The sequence below is a fragment of the Triturus cristatus genome, chromosome 8 (genome assembly GCF_964204655.1).
Source record: "Triturus cristatus chromosome 8, aTriCri1.1, whole genome shotgun sequence".
In the NCBI taxonomy this organism is placed as follows: Eukaryota; Metazoa; Chordata; class Amphibia; order Caudata; family Salamandridae; genus Triturus; species Triturus cristatus.
Window position 1 is genome coordinate 1,470,757,963 of NC_140591.1, and position 14,695 is coordinate 1,470,772,657.

Consider the following 14,695-nt stretch of genomic DNA (forward strand, 5'->3'; position numbering starts at 1 on the left):
GACCAAAACTATCGACCAATGGAATATTGTAGTTCCCAACATTCCAAACCTCATAAAAAGGAGCCCCGGGATACCTCCCGGTAAAAGGCTCTTTCGTGGCTAATGGAGAAACCTGGCCAAATGTGGTGTGGCATCAGGATTTGAAAAGCCTTTGCGGAGCTAAGATTCCAGAACGGTCCAAAAAATGGCGGCATCATTATAAGCCAAAGAACCGGTAATTTGCCAGAATATTTAGCAGACAGTAGAAAATTGTAAAGACGGTACCCTATGTTGAAATTGATCATAGGGCCAATACCTTACTCTGCCTCAATTCCTCCGAAACGTTAATCAAAGAAGTGCACTTACGCAAGATGAAAAGCTAACAGTGTTCGCCTTCCAGTCTTTTCCTTGTTTATTCCACATTTTCTTTTAAATCCCCCTGTTCTTGTTCAAAGTTGTTAAGTTTTATTTACCATATTTAACCTTCTTAATGATCTATATGTATTCTGCCACACAAAAAAGGCTTATGTAGCCGAAGATGTTAAAGAAAATCTTTGAACTGGCTGGGGTCCCCTCACTGAACTGACTAATGCATTGGAAACATGCTACCCAAATGGAGTGGCCAATTTAGGTATAGAGAAGTTTACATGGTAAGCATGTGAGATAGACTAGGGGGCGTGGCTACGATGGCCGCCAAGACGGACGCGTCTTGCTGAGGCTCCGGGATCGGGCTTTCCCCTCGCCTGTTCCCGGTGAGCCTGGGGGCGACTCATGCGTTCCTGCAGATGCCCTGCGGCGGGGGGAGCCCGGCGCTGATGTCCCGGTAGCGGAGCGGCTCCCAGGGGCCAGTAATTGCAGCGGGAGCCGCCCGGACGTGGAGGAGCCGACCACAAAATGGCGCCCGTCCGGCCCCGCCGCGGCTGCTGACGGCCTGCGGACCCGGGACGGGGACGCCAGCTAGCTGCCTCAGGCGAGGATCGCCCGGAGTGACGGAGCTGGGCGCGGTGCGGAGGAGCGGCTTGGCGGGGAGTGACACGGCCGATGGCCCCGGCCGGTGAGGATTGCCGCCATTACTGTCCACCGCGGCTGTGAGCAGACCCGCAGGAGACCACGAAGCGGCCTCCGCGGAACAAGCCTGGAGACCGAGGTGCAGGTGGTGTGCGGAGCTGGAGGCGGCGACCCCCGGGGGGGGGGGGGGCTCCCGCGGGAGAGGAGTCTCGGATACCACCGGCGAGAGCGTCTGCCTGACTCCAAGATGGCGGTGAGTGGCAGTCCGGCAGAGTGAGTCGAGCGGCGAAGCGGAGTGACTGTGGGGTGCATGTCGGCCCCTGGGACCCGGAGGTGCTGCCCAGACTCCGATCCCCCAGCAACGTTCCTCTGGGATCTGTCCAAGGCGCAGGGCGGCCGGCGTGGGACCTGTGAGGCACCGACATCAGCTTGGTCACCTGGGCGGAGCACTACTCGTTTGGCGGCGGACCCGGACCTGGTCTGAAGGAGCGCGGTGGAGGGCGCAGACCGCAGGAGCAGGACGACGGGAGTCTGCGCCGAGGGTGACACCTGCTCCGCCAGCGATACGGCCCGGCGGCGGAGGCGGCCGGGGGAAGGTGGCGGCGGAGCACCGGAGGGCCCGGGACTGGCCTCGGTCTCAACTAGCCCGGATTCCGCGCCTGATCCGCGCCTACGATAGCCCTGCCAGTCACCATCATGGGCAAGTCCAGGGCGGTGTTGCCAGCATCCGGAGCGGCGTCGGGGGGCCCGGCCGGAACACGGGGAGGGGCCCCGGCGGCCGCAAGATTGGTCGCGGACCCGTCCTTGTCGATCAAGTTGGATCAGGTCCTGGCGGCGATCGAACAGTCGCGACTCTCGTTGGAGCAGCAGCTGGGCACCCTCACTACAGACGTCAATCTCCTCCGCGACGATCACCGTAAGCTGGCTGATAAAGTTACGGACAACGCCAAAGCGGTCGCCGACCTCCAGCCTATGGTGGACACACACCGGGACTCGATGCGTGCCTTGCTGAGTCGCATGTCCACCATGGAAGAACGTGTTGACGACCTGGAAGGGCGGTCTCGACGCTGCAACATCCGCGTCATTGGGCTGCCGGAGAGAATTGAACGGGCAGATGCGGTGGAGTACGTGGAAGCCTGGACTAAGTCGTTCACCCCTGGCGAAGACCGAACGGCCTACTTCTCTGTCGAGCGGGCGCACCGCGTGCCTGCTCGTAGGCCGCAGCCAGGAGCCCCACCTCGCCCGCTGCTGGCCAAATTCCTCCACTTCAGGGACCGGGATGCAGTACTGCGAGCGGCCCGACAGGCGGGCCCATTACGCATTGAAAACAACACTGTCATGATCTTTCCCGACTACTCACGGGCGGTCCAGCGTCAGCGGGCGTCCTTCCTGAAGGTGAAACGGCGCCTTAGAGCAGAAAACATACAGTACTCTCTCCTATTCCCAGCCCGTCTGAAGATCATCTATGGCGGTGTCACCCACTTCTTCACTACGCCGGAGGAGGCACACGACTGGGCGGACCAGAACTGTACAGGGGCCCGGCTGAACGGGCGCCCTAATGAACAGCGAGCGACTGTGGGGGGCCGCAGGAGGCAGCGCTCGCGCAGACGAAACCGCCCGGGTACCCCCGGGGGGCCGTCACACACCTTGGGGTCGCCGGACTTGGAGCAGATCGTCCAGGAAAGGCGCCAGGCCATCAAAGCGGCGGCGGGCCTACGTCCGGCTTCCCCGGCGACGGACCTGGAACGGGCCCCCCATGTCTTCACATCAGAGGAGGAAGAGGACAGTTAGGCGACGCAGTCCGGGATTGACTCGGGGGCCCTGCCTTCAGTCACCCCGCGAACAGCTGACGATCTGATATGAGTGACTATGGACAAAGGGACACACATTCGCAACCTGGGCTGCCGTTTCCCCGCTTCATGTTACTACAGGCCCGGCGCTACTAGCGTTCTCCCCGTTGCCCTGGGCACTTTCCCCCCCCAGCAGCGTCTACATTCCCCAAGTGGCTCATCATAGATACCGCACACAGCCCACTCGTAGAGCCCGCTGCAGACGCCAGCCGAACTCCCCCTTCCTACTAGGTTCATGCTCCCATGCAACCCGGGAGTCAGTTTGGACGTATCGCGCTTGGCTATATGTCCTCCGTGTTGGGGCAAGTTCCGTTCGCCTCGCCATAGTTTCCCTTTCCCTCCCCACGCACACCTTTTGCACTATGTCCCTACCCATGCGCTGCTGAGCTACCGCGCTGTAGAGCACGACCCATGGGGGTGGGGCGCGGGGATAGGCGCCGGGGGGCCTCTGGGAGCCCCGACTGACCAGCCCTGCGATGCGCGCTAGACACATGCACTGATGGCACAAGCCGGTAAAATCACACTTCTCACACTGAACGTGCGAGGCATGCACACGGCGCACAAGCGATACTCCGTATACGCATACATCAAGCGTCACCAGGCACACATTGCGTTCCTGCAGGAGACACACCTTGCGGCGGGGGAAGTGGCGAAACTGCGCAGACGCTGGCGGGGGACCCTGTATGCTACGACTTACTCTGCATTCGCCCGCGGTGCCCTCATATGGGTGCGACCGGGGGTTCCTTTTCAGGAGATATCGCACGTAATAGATCCGGAGGGTCGCTATGTCCTCTTACTTGGTCGGTTAGACGGCCAGACGCTCTTACTAGGTAGCATCTATGGGCCGAACGTGGATCAGTCCAAATTTTGGGACACGCTATCCAATCCCATAAGCGCATACGCGCAGGTGCCGTGGATCCTGGGGGGCGATTATAATTGCGTGCAAGATATCACCTTGGATCGCTCCCATCCGCCCCTCCCCGCTTCCCCCATCGTCACACAAGCCAAACGGTTCACGGCCTGGCTGCATCATTGGTCCTTGGCGGATGCTTGGCGGGCTCGGAACCCCACCACTAAGCTATACTCCTTTCACTCCCGTCCGCACAACCTTAGAGTGCACCTGGACTGTTTCCTCTGTTCCCCCGCCGTCCTTCCCACCGTTCTGGACGCTGACTACCTGGGTAGAACTATATCGGACCATGATGCCCACACGATCACGCTGCAGTGGCGCCCGCCACATCCCCCCGTCCCCACGTGGTGCCTACCTCGGGACAGCCTTGAAGACCCGGTCTTCCGCCAAACCTTGGTGGACCACATCGGTCATTATTTCAGAGAGAACGCCTGCACAGCTAGTACCCGAGCGTCGGAGTGGGATGCCTTTAAGGTCGTGATGCGTGGCAATTGCATCCGGCATATTACGGGGGTCCGGCGGGTTCTTGAGGAGACAGATCCTGCCAAGGCCACGCCGGCCGCGCGGGCTAGCGCCGAGACTGCATACGCCGTGGCGTTGGCAAGCATGCGCCGGTTTAATTTTGCGGCTTACGCTGCTAGGGCCCACACAGAGGGCGACCGGGCGGGTGCCCTGTTGGCGTGGCTCATAAGGCAGGACTCGAGCCTCCCGACCATCACGGCCATCCGTGACGTCCGGGGTACCCTGGTGTATTCGCAGGGGCAGATACTTAAGGCCTTCCAAGAGCATTACATGCGCTTATACACAAGCCCCCGTCCCGTGGCGTCGGCTGCGGCCCCGGTGGACTTCCTGGACCGTATTCAGCTTCCCCGCATTGATCGTGATACGCGCCAGGACCTCGATCGCCCTCTCAAGGCGGCCGAACTTCGGCACGCCATGAAGGCATTAGCCACCCATAAGGCCCCCGGCCTCGATGGCTTCCCCCCTTGACTTTTACCAGACATTCGCGACCCAGTTGGTCCCTCAACTTGAGTTGCAGTTCCGAGCGGCTGTAGACACGGGAGTCCTGCCTCGCTCCATGCGCGAGTCCGTCATAGTATCCCTCCTTAAGCCAGATAGGGACCCGCATCAGCTAGGCTCCTACCGACCTATAACTCTGTTGTCGGCGGATTACAAAATCTATGGGAAGGCCCTGGCGGATAGGTACGCCACGGTCCTCCCACGGCTGGTTCACCCGGATCAGAGCGGATTCGTGCCCGGTAGGCACACCTCTTCTAACATCCGGCGGTTGTTCCACGTGCAGGACCAGGTGCGAGAGCGGTTCCCTCGGGCAGCGTTTCTGGTGCTTGACCTTGAAAAGGCGTTTGACACACTTTCCTGGGCCTACCTGTTTCAGGTCCTACTGCGCATGGGCGTCGGACCCAAACTGTTAGCCTACACCCGGCTCAGCTATTCCTCGCCCAGCTCCAGAGTGCGCATAGGCCCTCTCATTTCGGACTCCTTTCCGATCCGGCGCGGGACCAGACAGGGGTGTCCCCTCTCCCCCCTACTCTTCGCCTTGGCGATGGAGCCGCTGGCGATCATGTTGCGCGGGGAGAGTGGGGAATGGGGCATTCCGATAGGCGATTCTACCCATGCAGTATCGATGTACGCCGATGACGTACTCATATACGTCCGGGACATCACGATCGATTTGACACCGATATCGCGCATCCTGCATGACTTTGCAGAGGTGACGGGCCTCAGGGTGAACTGGGCCAAGTCCACTGTCTACCCCTTGACACAAGTTGTGCCCCAGGGTCCGATACGAATAGGAGACGTTGAAGTCTCGTGGAGTCCCCAGGCGGTCCGCTACCTCGGCATTAAGCTGTACCATACGCCGCAAGATATCTATGAGGGGAATTACCGCGCGCTGATGGGCACCATCCGATCCCAGGTCCATTTCTGGAAAGGCCTCCACTTGGCCGTACCGGGAAGGATAGCCGTTGCAAAGATGATCCTGGTCCCGCGCCTGCTGTACCTCTTCTCCAATCTTCCGGTGGTTCCTCCGCGATCCCTGTTCCGGGAGTTGGATACTCTGCTCGGGACCCTTATTTGGGGCAGCGGCCGCCGGCGGATAGCCCTGGCGAAACTGCAACTGCCCCTGGATCAGGGCGGGTTGGCGGCTCCCTCATTCGAGGCGTATTTCCTTGCCGCCCAATTGCAGTGGGAGTCGCGTTGGACGGAGGGCCGAGCGCAAGAGGAGTTGATCACGGAGGCGGGGCGGATCCCGGTCCCGGCCGTCCTCCGCATGCTGCTGCCGGGTGCAGCACCGCCGGTATCCCGGCCTCTTCAGGTCATGACGGCGCGCGCCTGCCTGGCACGAGTTCATCGCCTTAGCCGGGGCACCCCCCTGTACTCTCCACTGCTGCCGTTGGTGGGGCTCCCTAGGGGCCGGACATATTACACAGAGCAAATGATGCGGGCGTGGACGGATCATGCGATAACGGAGGTGGGAATGCTGTTCTCCGGTGAAAGTTTGCAGTCCTTCGAGGCGCTGGCGGGGGACTTCGAGCTACCCGGGGGACAATTCCTCCGGCACCGGCAGCTTCTCACGGACTGCCACAGGCAGTGGGGAAGGATAGAGGCGGAGCCCCCCACACACCCGGTCATTCATGCGATACTGCAGATGGGTCCCGGTCGCCATCTCGTCACGTGGATATACAAAGCGGTGAGAACCCTGCGGAGTCCTACGTTAGCGACCCTCCGGGACCACTGGGAGGACGACTTCCAGCGGCCTCTACATGACAGGGAGTGGGCTAGGGCCCTCGAATACACCAAAAAAGTGTCCCGCAATTATCGGTTTAAGAACATACAGCTGCATATCCTGCACCGGGCGTATCTAACCCCTGAAAAGCTGCAGAAATATTACCCTGACGGGGCGTTTGGCTGCCCTAGATGCCCGCGGCCTCGTTCAAGCACATGTTTTGGGACTGTCCGACACTACACAGTTACTGGCACACAATTCACACTGCCCAACAAGCGGTTACGGGGTTCCGGGATCTGAACACATGGGAGGCGTGTGCGCTGGGTATTCATGAACGTCACAAGTCGCAGAAAGTGGAAAGGAGGTTCGCTTTCTTAATGTTGCTCCTCGCTAAACGATGCATCGGTATGCATTGGAAGTCGCCGGGGGGGCCCCCGGCAGCGGCATGGGTGGGAGCGGTCAAGAAATGGGGCAAGGCAGAGGAAACCACACTTAGAACAGAGGAGGCCCGAGGGATGCGCAAACACCCGATCTCCATGCCCTGGGCCATGTTATTGCACGCCTTCACGCAGGAAACAGCGGCTGCAGCGAGTACACAACCGATTGATCCCCTGGGGGCACCAGCGACCCCGAAGCCCACCCGGGGAGCGGCGCGGGCAGTCCAAACGCCCAGTGCCTCGCAGAGGCAGGTATCGCATGCCCCGCCGCCGGACCCCTCATAGGCTACGGCTGATGCCCCAGCCCCCCCCGGCATGCTCCCCCCTCTCGGCGTCCGCGACCTCCCCGACTCCCCCCCCTCTCTATTCTTGCTCTCTCACGTTGGTCCAGCTCTCGAGCGCATAGCTACAAGCATTCCTGATAGCCGACATAGTGCACCCCCCCCATCCCCTGGTTCCTTGCCCCCAGTTTGTTCATAGTTACTCACTGGCTGCATTTCTCTCGCCTTCGCGACACCACGCAAAGGGGTCCAACTACACTGCGCGGCACCCCTGCGGCGCAGAGATCAGGCCGCACTCCGGTAGGACATACACAGCGGCTGCCCCCGAAAGCGCACCTGCGGCCCTACTTAGGATAGGGTCGGATGGCCTGGGCACCCACAAGACTGCGAGGTCAAGAGGGCTGCGACTGAGCAAGCTTGCTATGTAAATTTCTGTGCTGCTGGCGCTACCACTTGTGCCTCTGTATGTCTTTCCATATAAATGCCAATAAAAACGTTTTTCAAAAAAAAAGCATGTGAGATAGACTAGAACACAGAACAGGAAATGTATTCAGTATGTATATAAAGTTCTAGTTTTGAGCTAAGAATGAATATGAATTTATATGTACCCATAAGCAGATTCATGTTTACCTAAAACGAATTTGAGGTTAATTTCCTATATAGCTAGTTTTTACATTTTATCCCATCTATTTAAATATATAGCATGGAGTGGTAACATCCAAATCGAGAAGTTGAGGGCAGTTCTTTATAAGTGCTAAAGTTGGACTCTGACGCGATTTCATCACCTAGGATATTCAATAATGTAAACTCAGAATTAAACATACATATATATATATATATATATATATATATATATATATATATATATATATATATATATATATATATATATATATATATATATATATATATATATATATATATATATATATATATATATATATATATATATATCCAAAACAACCACTCCAATGACGGGCAATCAGGAGGACACAGCGGGGTATACTGGGAAGACCATTTATTCCCTGCTGGTTAGGGCATAATGCATTTCGGCGTCACACGCCTTCTTCAGATGCCGGTTAGCTCAGAGTGAATATATATATATATATATATATATATATATATATATATATATATATATATATATACATATTTTTTAAGTCTGTCCATCATAATAAAATGGCCGCATTTTGAAATTCTCTGCAGAATTTCCTCGGCAGCGCAAGAATATGGAAATAAGCAGTAATAAGCAGGCAGGATCAGCACTTATGGTATACAAACAAAATATTTATATACAAAAATATCATGGGATTAATATGGATTACAAAATATTGTGGAGGTGAGTGTGTGTGTGTGTGTGTGTGTGTGTTAGGGGGTGGTGTGTGCATGTGTGTCTTATATTCACTGAAAAAACAAAGGCTAAAGAGTATATATATATTCGTGGGGAAGGTAGTAAGGTAAAGCACTACCGTTTAAAAAACAAACAACCAAGTAAATTTGCCATACATAACTGACACAAGTATAACTTGTAAATAGTAACACTATTGATATTTTAGTGACCGATACTAAGGCCAAAATATTTTTATATATTGCTATTTTTGCCCGTGATATTCTGACATCCAACATCCAACCAGATTTATGCGTGAGTTCTGTGAATATGGTTCATTACATCGCGATGTATTACACTGCGTGCTTTTACAACGCGGTCGTTACAACGACCGCGTTGTTAGTACGCGATGCATTTACATTGCAAGTCATTACAACGACTTGCACATGGGGGTGCACTGGACTTAGGAATAGTATTAATTACTATTCCTACTCCAGTTTGCGCAACAGTAGGGAAGGTGTTGGAATTAATTTCCAATACCTCAGCATCCCCTAGTGTAATGATGTATGATGTGAATGCTAATTACAAACAAACAGTGGTCCTCAAATGGTTTAAGGAATAAAGGGAATAAATATTGTACAGAATCGAAACTATATTAAGGATGTCCAGCCGGACACCCAGTTTAATTCTTCAATGAAACATAAAAAATAGTCAACAGCAAAACATATGTTGAACATTTTTCCGAAATGGGGCACACAGAGGATGACATTAAGTGGACAATTATCAAAACCATCAAGCAACCCCAAAGGGGTGGGGACATTGCAAAAATCCTAAATAAAGAAGAACTAAGAATGATCATTCGTACCAACAGCATCAGGGATGGTTTGAACCGCAACGAGGACTGGACCAATCTCATCTGATTATCACCGGAATGGTTCTACCTTTTTCCCGATTGACAATTTTCCTCACAGTTCTTTAGAGGTTGTTTTAATTCACACCTTATTTTTATTTTTATTTTCTTATGTCTGATTAATAATTGTTTCTTCTCCCTCATTACCAATCATTCTCTCACTGTTATGAAGTATCCTGTCTTACATGGTATAAATTACCTCCCTTTCTCATACTGTGGCGCACAATATATAATTTTTTCTATTCTCCTCATGATTGTCGAAAATGAAAATGTGTTATTCTCATTGATGTAATTTTCTACGAAATCGTCGCAATTTTGATGACTTTCTGATTGTCGAGTCCTATTTCCATCTGTATTCTTCTCTCCCATCATGGCGACGTGGTTTTACGCTTTAGTACCCCACTTGCCATTTTCTCACTGTTTTTAAGTATTCTGTCTTATATGGTATATTTTACCTCCCTTCTCATACTGTGGCACATAATCTATAATTTTTTCAATTCTCCTCATGGTTGTCAAAATTTTAATGTGTTCTTCTCATTGATGTACTTCTCTCCGAAATCGTCGCAATTTTGATGACTTTCTTATTGCTGAGTCTTTTTTCCATCTTTATTCTTCTGTCCCATCATGGCGGCGCGGTTTTACGCTCTAGTGCCCCACATGCCAATGCTGCATGTATACCAGCACGCTTTCCTCTTCACTTGTCCATCGCCACTTGAGGACGCGACTTGATCACGGTAAGCGCCCTCACCATCGCCCCTCACGGGTTCAACCACTACTGACCCAGTCACTAACTCGCATTTCCCCCCTCTTCCAGTGCATTTTCACGGATCATCCCTCGGAGCAACTTATCCGAATTGCCCGTTTCCTCTGAATGTCAGGTACCTCCCCTCGTACCTTCCTTTTCCAGTGCTAGTTCACGGATTACCCATCGGAGCAACTTATCCGAATTGCCCGGTTCCTCCCAATCTCAGGTACCTCTCTTTCCCTTTTTGCCCCTCGGCGCCCCTATCCGTTCACTTGCTCACTGCCTCACGTGCCTTCTTCCTCCCCTAGCAACTGTTACGGTAACGCCCGTACTCCCGAGCCTCCTGCCGGACCTCCTTAATTCCCATTGCAAAACGTGAGTTCCATCATTCCGGCATTGAACACGTCCTGAATTCTGTTTTCCTCACTACGGTAAGCGGGCCCTCTGGCTACCCTACATCCTGTGTTGTCATCCATATAATGACCGGCAGTTACCACCCAATGCCTGCAAGACCCCGTCTACACCTCATGCGGTTCAATTCTCTCCACTTATCCGTCCCGATTTTAGTGGCCGTTCGTAGCACTCTCCTATCGGCGCCAATTTAATGCTTGCCTTATCTCACTCCCCACGTTTCCGTGAACCAGAGACCCTTCCGGCTCCTTCACCAGTTTCACTCGTTGGCTTCCTAACGACCGCCACCTTTTCAAATACGCATGCACTCACAAACGGCATGTGCACTGCGCACAATTTTGGCTAAATTACCGCAGCCGCCTTATCCTAGCTCTAATTTTTACCATTTCTCCTCCTCTTTTTCCTTTTTTCCCCTCCTTTACTCCTACTTCACCTCTCATTTCCCCACAGGCAATTTCTCTCAATACCAGGCTTGTACATTCTACCGTCCTGATGATGATCCTTGTATCCCTGTAATAGGATCGAAACGTCGTCGACCCCAGTCTAAACAGCGTGCACATTAACCCATTACGTAAAAAAGTGCATTGTCTCTTCGGAATAAGCTTAAAACACTGGATTTTGTAAATAAGCTCCTCTGCCTTGCCTGAAATGTCTGTTTGTTTTGTATATGTCTTTTTTTCCCAACGGATGCAGGACTGTGTCCCACATATGTTTTGCTGTTGACTATTTTTTATGTTTCATTGAAGAATTAAACTGGGTGTCCGGCTGGACATCCTTAATATAGTTTCGATTCTGTACTATATTTATTCCCTTTATTCCTTAAACCATTTGAGGACCACTGTTTGTTTGTAATTAACGATTACCCAAGGTCCTCAACTACCTTTTGGGTCCCCTTGTTTTGTTTGAGTATGATGTGAATGCATCACGTATTAACAACACGGTCGGTGTAACGATCGCGTTGTAATAGTAGCACGACGTAATGATAGTGTTGTAAACGCTGTTTCCCGAGTTCTGTCAGCCTCCATGCTTCACCACACTGCACAGGCATGACACACAAGGACATAAGTGTTAGATTAGGATAATGTAATATTAAATATCAGACTCCTGTGGTGGTACAGAAAATAAATACACAGTGTTGCAGAATTCACCTGCCTGGTGAAGTGTAAGGGCCCCTCTTTCTTCTCCAACATATTATAGACAGGTGGAACTGCATTTTCATCCCTGCAGTACCAGGCGTCCAACATCTTTGTGCAAACTCTCATTTTTGAAGCAGTTTCAATGATTTGCTCAAACTCCACAGCATCAATCTGTGTTGGGAAGCAAGGATTTCCATATTGCTCGCCTATAAGAGCCTATAGAAAAAACACACAAGGAAAAAAACGTAAACTAAGCAAATAATTAGTTAACATGTTTTATGAATAAAATCTGATAATAAAGGTCCCGATCACCTAGGAAGGTAGGGTTGAGTTTATCCCCATTTTGGTTAGCACTGGACATTTGGCCCTATTCTGGCAAACTTTCCGGGAACACATGTAACATGCCAACAGTGGGTGCTTGTGTCTGCTCGAGGGTACGCTTGGTGTACCTCTCCAGACCACAGAGCCAGGCTCTTGGTCTCCCAAATTACAGAATCACCTAGTTCACAATGTGCATGCCTGGTGGTCATGTGCTCCAGTCAAAAGTAATAGGTCAGGATAACACATTTCATCCAGTTGGGGTATATTACATGTCCTTGTTGCCATGTACGGGGCATTCCCATCCCACACAGGGATTCACAAACTCAAATATCATAATCACTGACATGATCAAGCACAGACCACAGCTTGCTCAGTTACAGTGATCCACTCAATGGGTAAATCATGCTCACCACAAAACAAGGGCCGGCTGATGACCGAAGACACTCTTGCAGCACTTTCATACGGCACTGACGGATATGAGGCGAGTACACGTCTTCCGCATCAACTCCGTAATATCCATCGAAGACCTGGTAGAAATCAAATCAAAAACACCAGAAATGTAAATACTAGTATTTGTTACAACTGCCAATAAATGCCACAAAAAAAAAATTCTTTCTCTGATTGAGGCAAGGTTATGTTGCAAACTACAGGTAGAAATCATGGAATTAAATGGCTTTACTTCTCTTTTCAAGCGCTTGCTCGTATACCAGCACTTGCCCATTATGCTTCAATATACAGTGGTTATAACATACCTCAAAGTAAAAAACAAACCTGTGATAAACCAACCATCTACTTCTAATTACTGTCCAGTACCCCTCAGTCTTCCTTCTTCCTGCTCATTCACAGATGGGATTTTGTGCTATACTCACCCACCAGATTACATGTTGCAGCCCCTAAACCAGTTCTGCTTCAATGCAAAAGTGTCTCATCCCAAGGCTCACTCTTGAGTCCACTGCTGTTTTCCGTATGGTGACATCATTTCTTTTATTGTATGCAACCTACCATGTCTATGACAATGACACAAATGTTTTTCCTTTCCTAGTTTTTCTCCCCTCTTCCAGTCATGCATATCAGGTCGTTTCACAGGTTTTCACCTAGAAGTGTGATGCCATCCCTCAAGCTGAGCTCAAAGAGAGAGGGGTCTTACACCTTCCTTCCTCTGCTGCACCTGACTATTTACTTTTGGAAAGGAATATCGGCCAAACGCTGTAATTAAAGATGTTTAATGCAGAACTTCAGCTCTGGTCATCCAACCCTTGGCAGGAATCCACTTGATTAAAGGTTCTGGAATCTCCAGCCTTTCCATGGAACCCTGCCAGAAATTAACTCCTAGTCAAAACATAACATATCTCTCTTTTTTCACTAAAAAAATGTAACTATAACCCACATGTTATTACTATATTTATCATTTAACGTACAGGATTGTATCACCCTCATCACAAATGTATGTCACGATCTACATTAGCCAAATGTTGATCATAAACACACCTTTGTATACATTTGACAAGGGAATAATACAAACCTATGTACTTACATAATCTTTGTGCCAATATGGTCTTCTCATGCGAATTCTATCACTCTTCATTGAAACTTATATATAATTTTCTTTACATCACTTACCGCCACCTAGAGGTCACAAGTTATTTCAACCAAACAGGACGCTCCAAAGCATTGTACATTGCCACTTTTCTTGTGTTGCACTTTCTTCCATCATCCAACCATACAGTGTTACCCTTCACTTCTTTTATTTTTTTTGGACTCGACCACTTGGAAAAAACTTTTATTACATTCGAAAACCAGGTGCACTCTCACAAAATTACCATTCTTAAACACACACCATTTTTTTACTCAATTTAGCATTGTGTTTTTGCTCATATTTCTTTTGCTACATAGACACTTTTTTTCAGTTTCACCTTGTTTAAATCTGAGCGCTCTGTTAATCCATGGCGGTGTCACTTTAGTACATGCTACCCTGCCCCTAAGTAAGAACAAGCATTTGCAATGCAGTAGGGCTCGCATTTACAGGAGTTTAAGCTATTGGCATTGGAAATGACAATGCCTTTTATTTATGTTTTAAAAACCAAAACATAAATAAAAGGCATTGTCATTTACAATATCAATAGCTCAAACTCGCGTAAATGCGAGACCTATTGCATTGCAAATGCTTGTTGATCCGGTAGAGGTTGATGGTTGCACATTTTTGTGGGGCGGGCCAGGGACCCAAGGTCTTGATCTTGTAAGTCCGGAGCACTTGTGCAGTCTTAGACAAGGTTGATGGTTGCAAAATTGTTTTTGGGGGTGGGTGGGGTGAAGGGGGGGGGGGGCAGGGACCAAGGTCATGGTCGTGATATTGTTGGTCCGGGGCACTTGTGCAGTCTGAGACAAGTGCTCCTTCTCTCTTTTTAAGTCTCGCCTGACCCAGCGCATGCGCTGGTCTGGCGAGACATTTTGTGAGGGCTCCAAAAAGTGCTACCAGGCCAGCCTAGAGCTACAGTGCATGTGCGCAGGCGCGCGCTTCGCGCTTTACCGCGATTACTTTCACTTTCACGGCCGCTTTGATGTTCTCCGTGAGGTTACAATAGATTGCAGCAGTTAAAACAAGCATTGGCATAGCCAATAGGTCTCGCTTTTGGG

The 14,695-nt window shown here is 51.0% G+C and overlaps 1 protein-coding gene across 1 annotated transcript in view; it reads right to left on the reverse strand.

Annotated features, from left to right (window-relative positions):
• The window catches only part of LOC146805957 (NACHT and WD repeat domain-containing protein 2-like), an 85,119-nt gene that overhangs the window by 33,456 nt on the left and 36,968 nt on the right, over positions 1-14,695 (reverse strand). Inside the window, exons 3-4 of the mRNA XM_085620570.1 lie at positions 12,472-12,588; positions 11,753-11,956 (exon numbers count right to left, since the gene is read on the reverse strand). Of these exons, the coding sequence (XP_085476696.1) occupies positions 11,753-11,956; positions 12,472-12,588 (321 nt within the window). The remainder of the gene's footprint in view (positions 1-11,752; positions 11,957-12,471; positions 12,589-14,695) is intronic.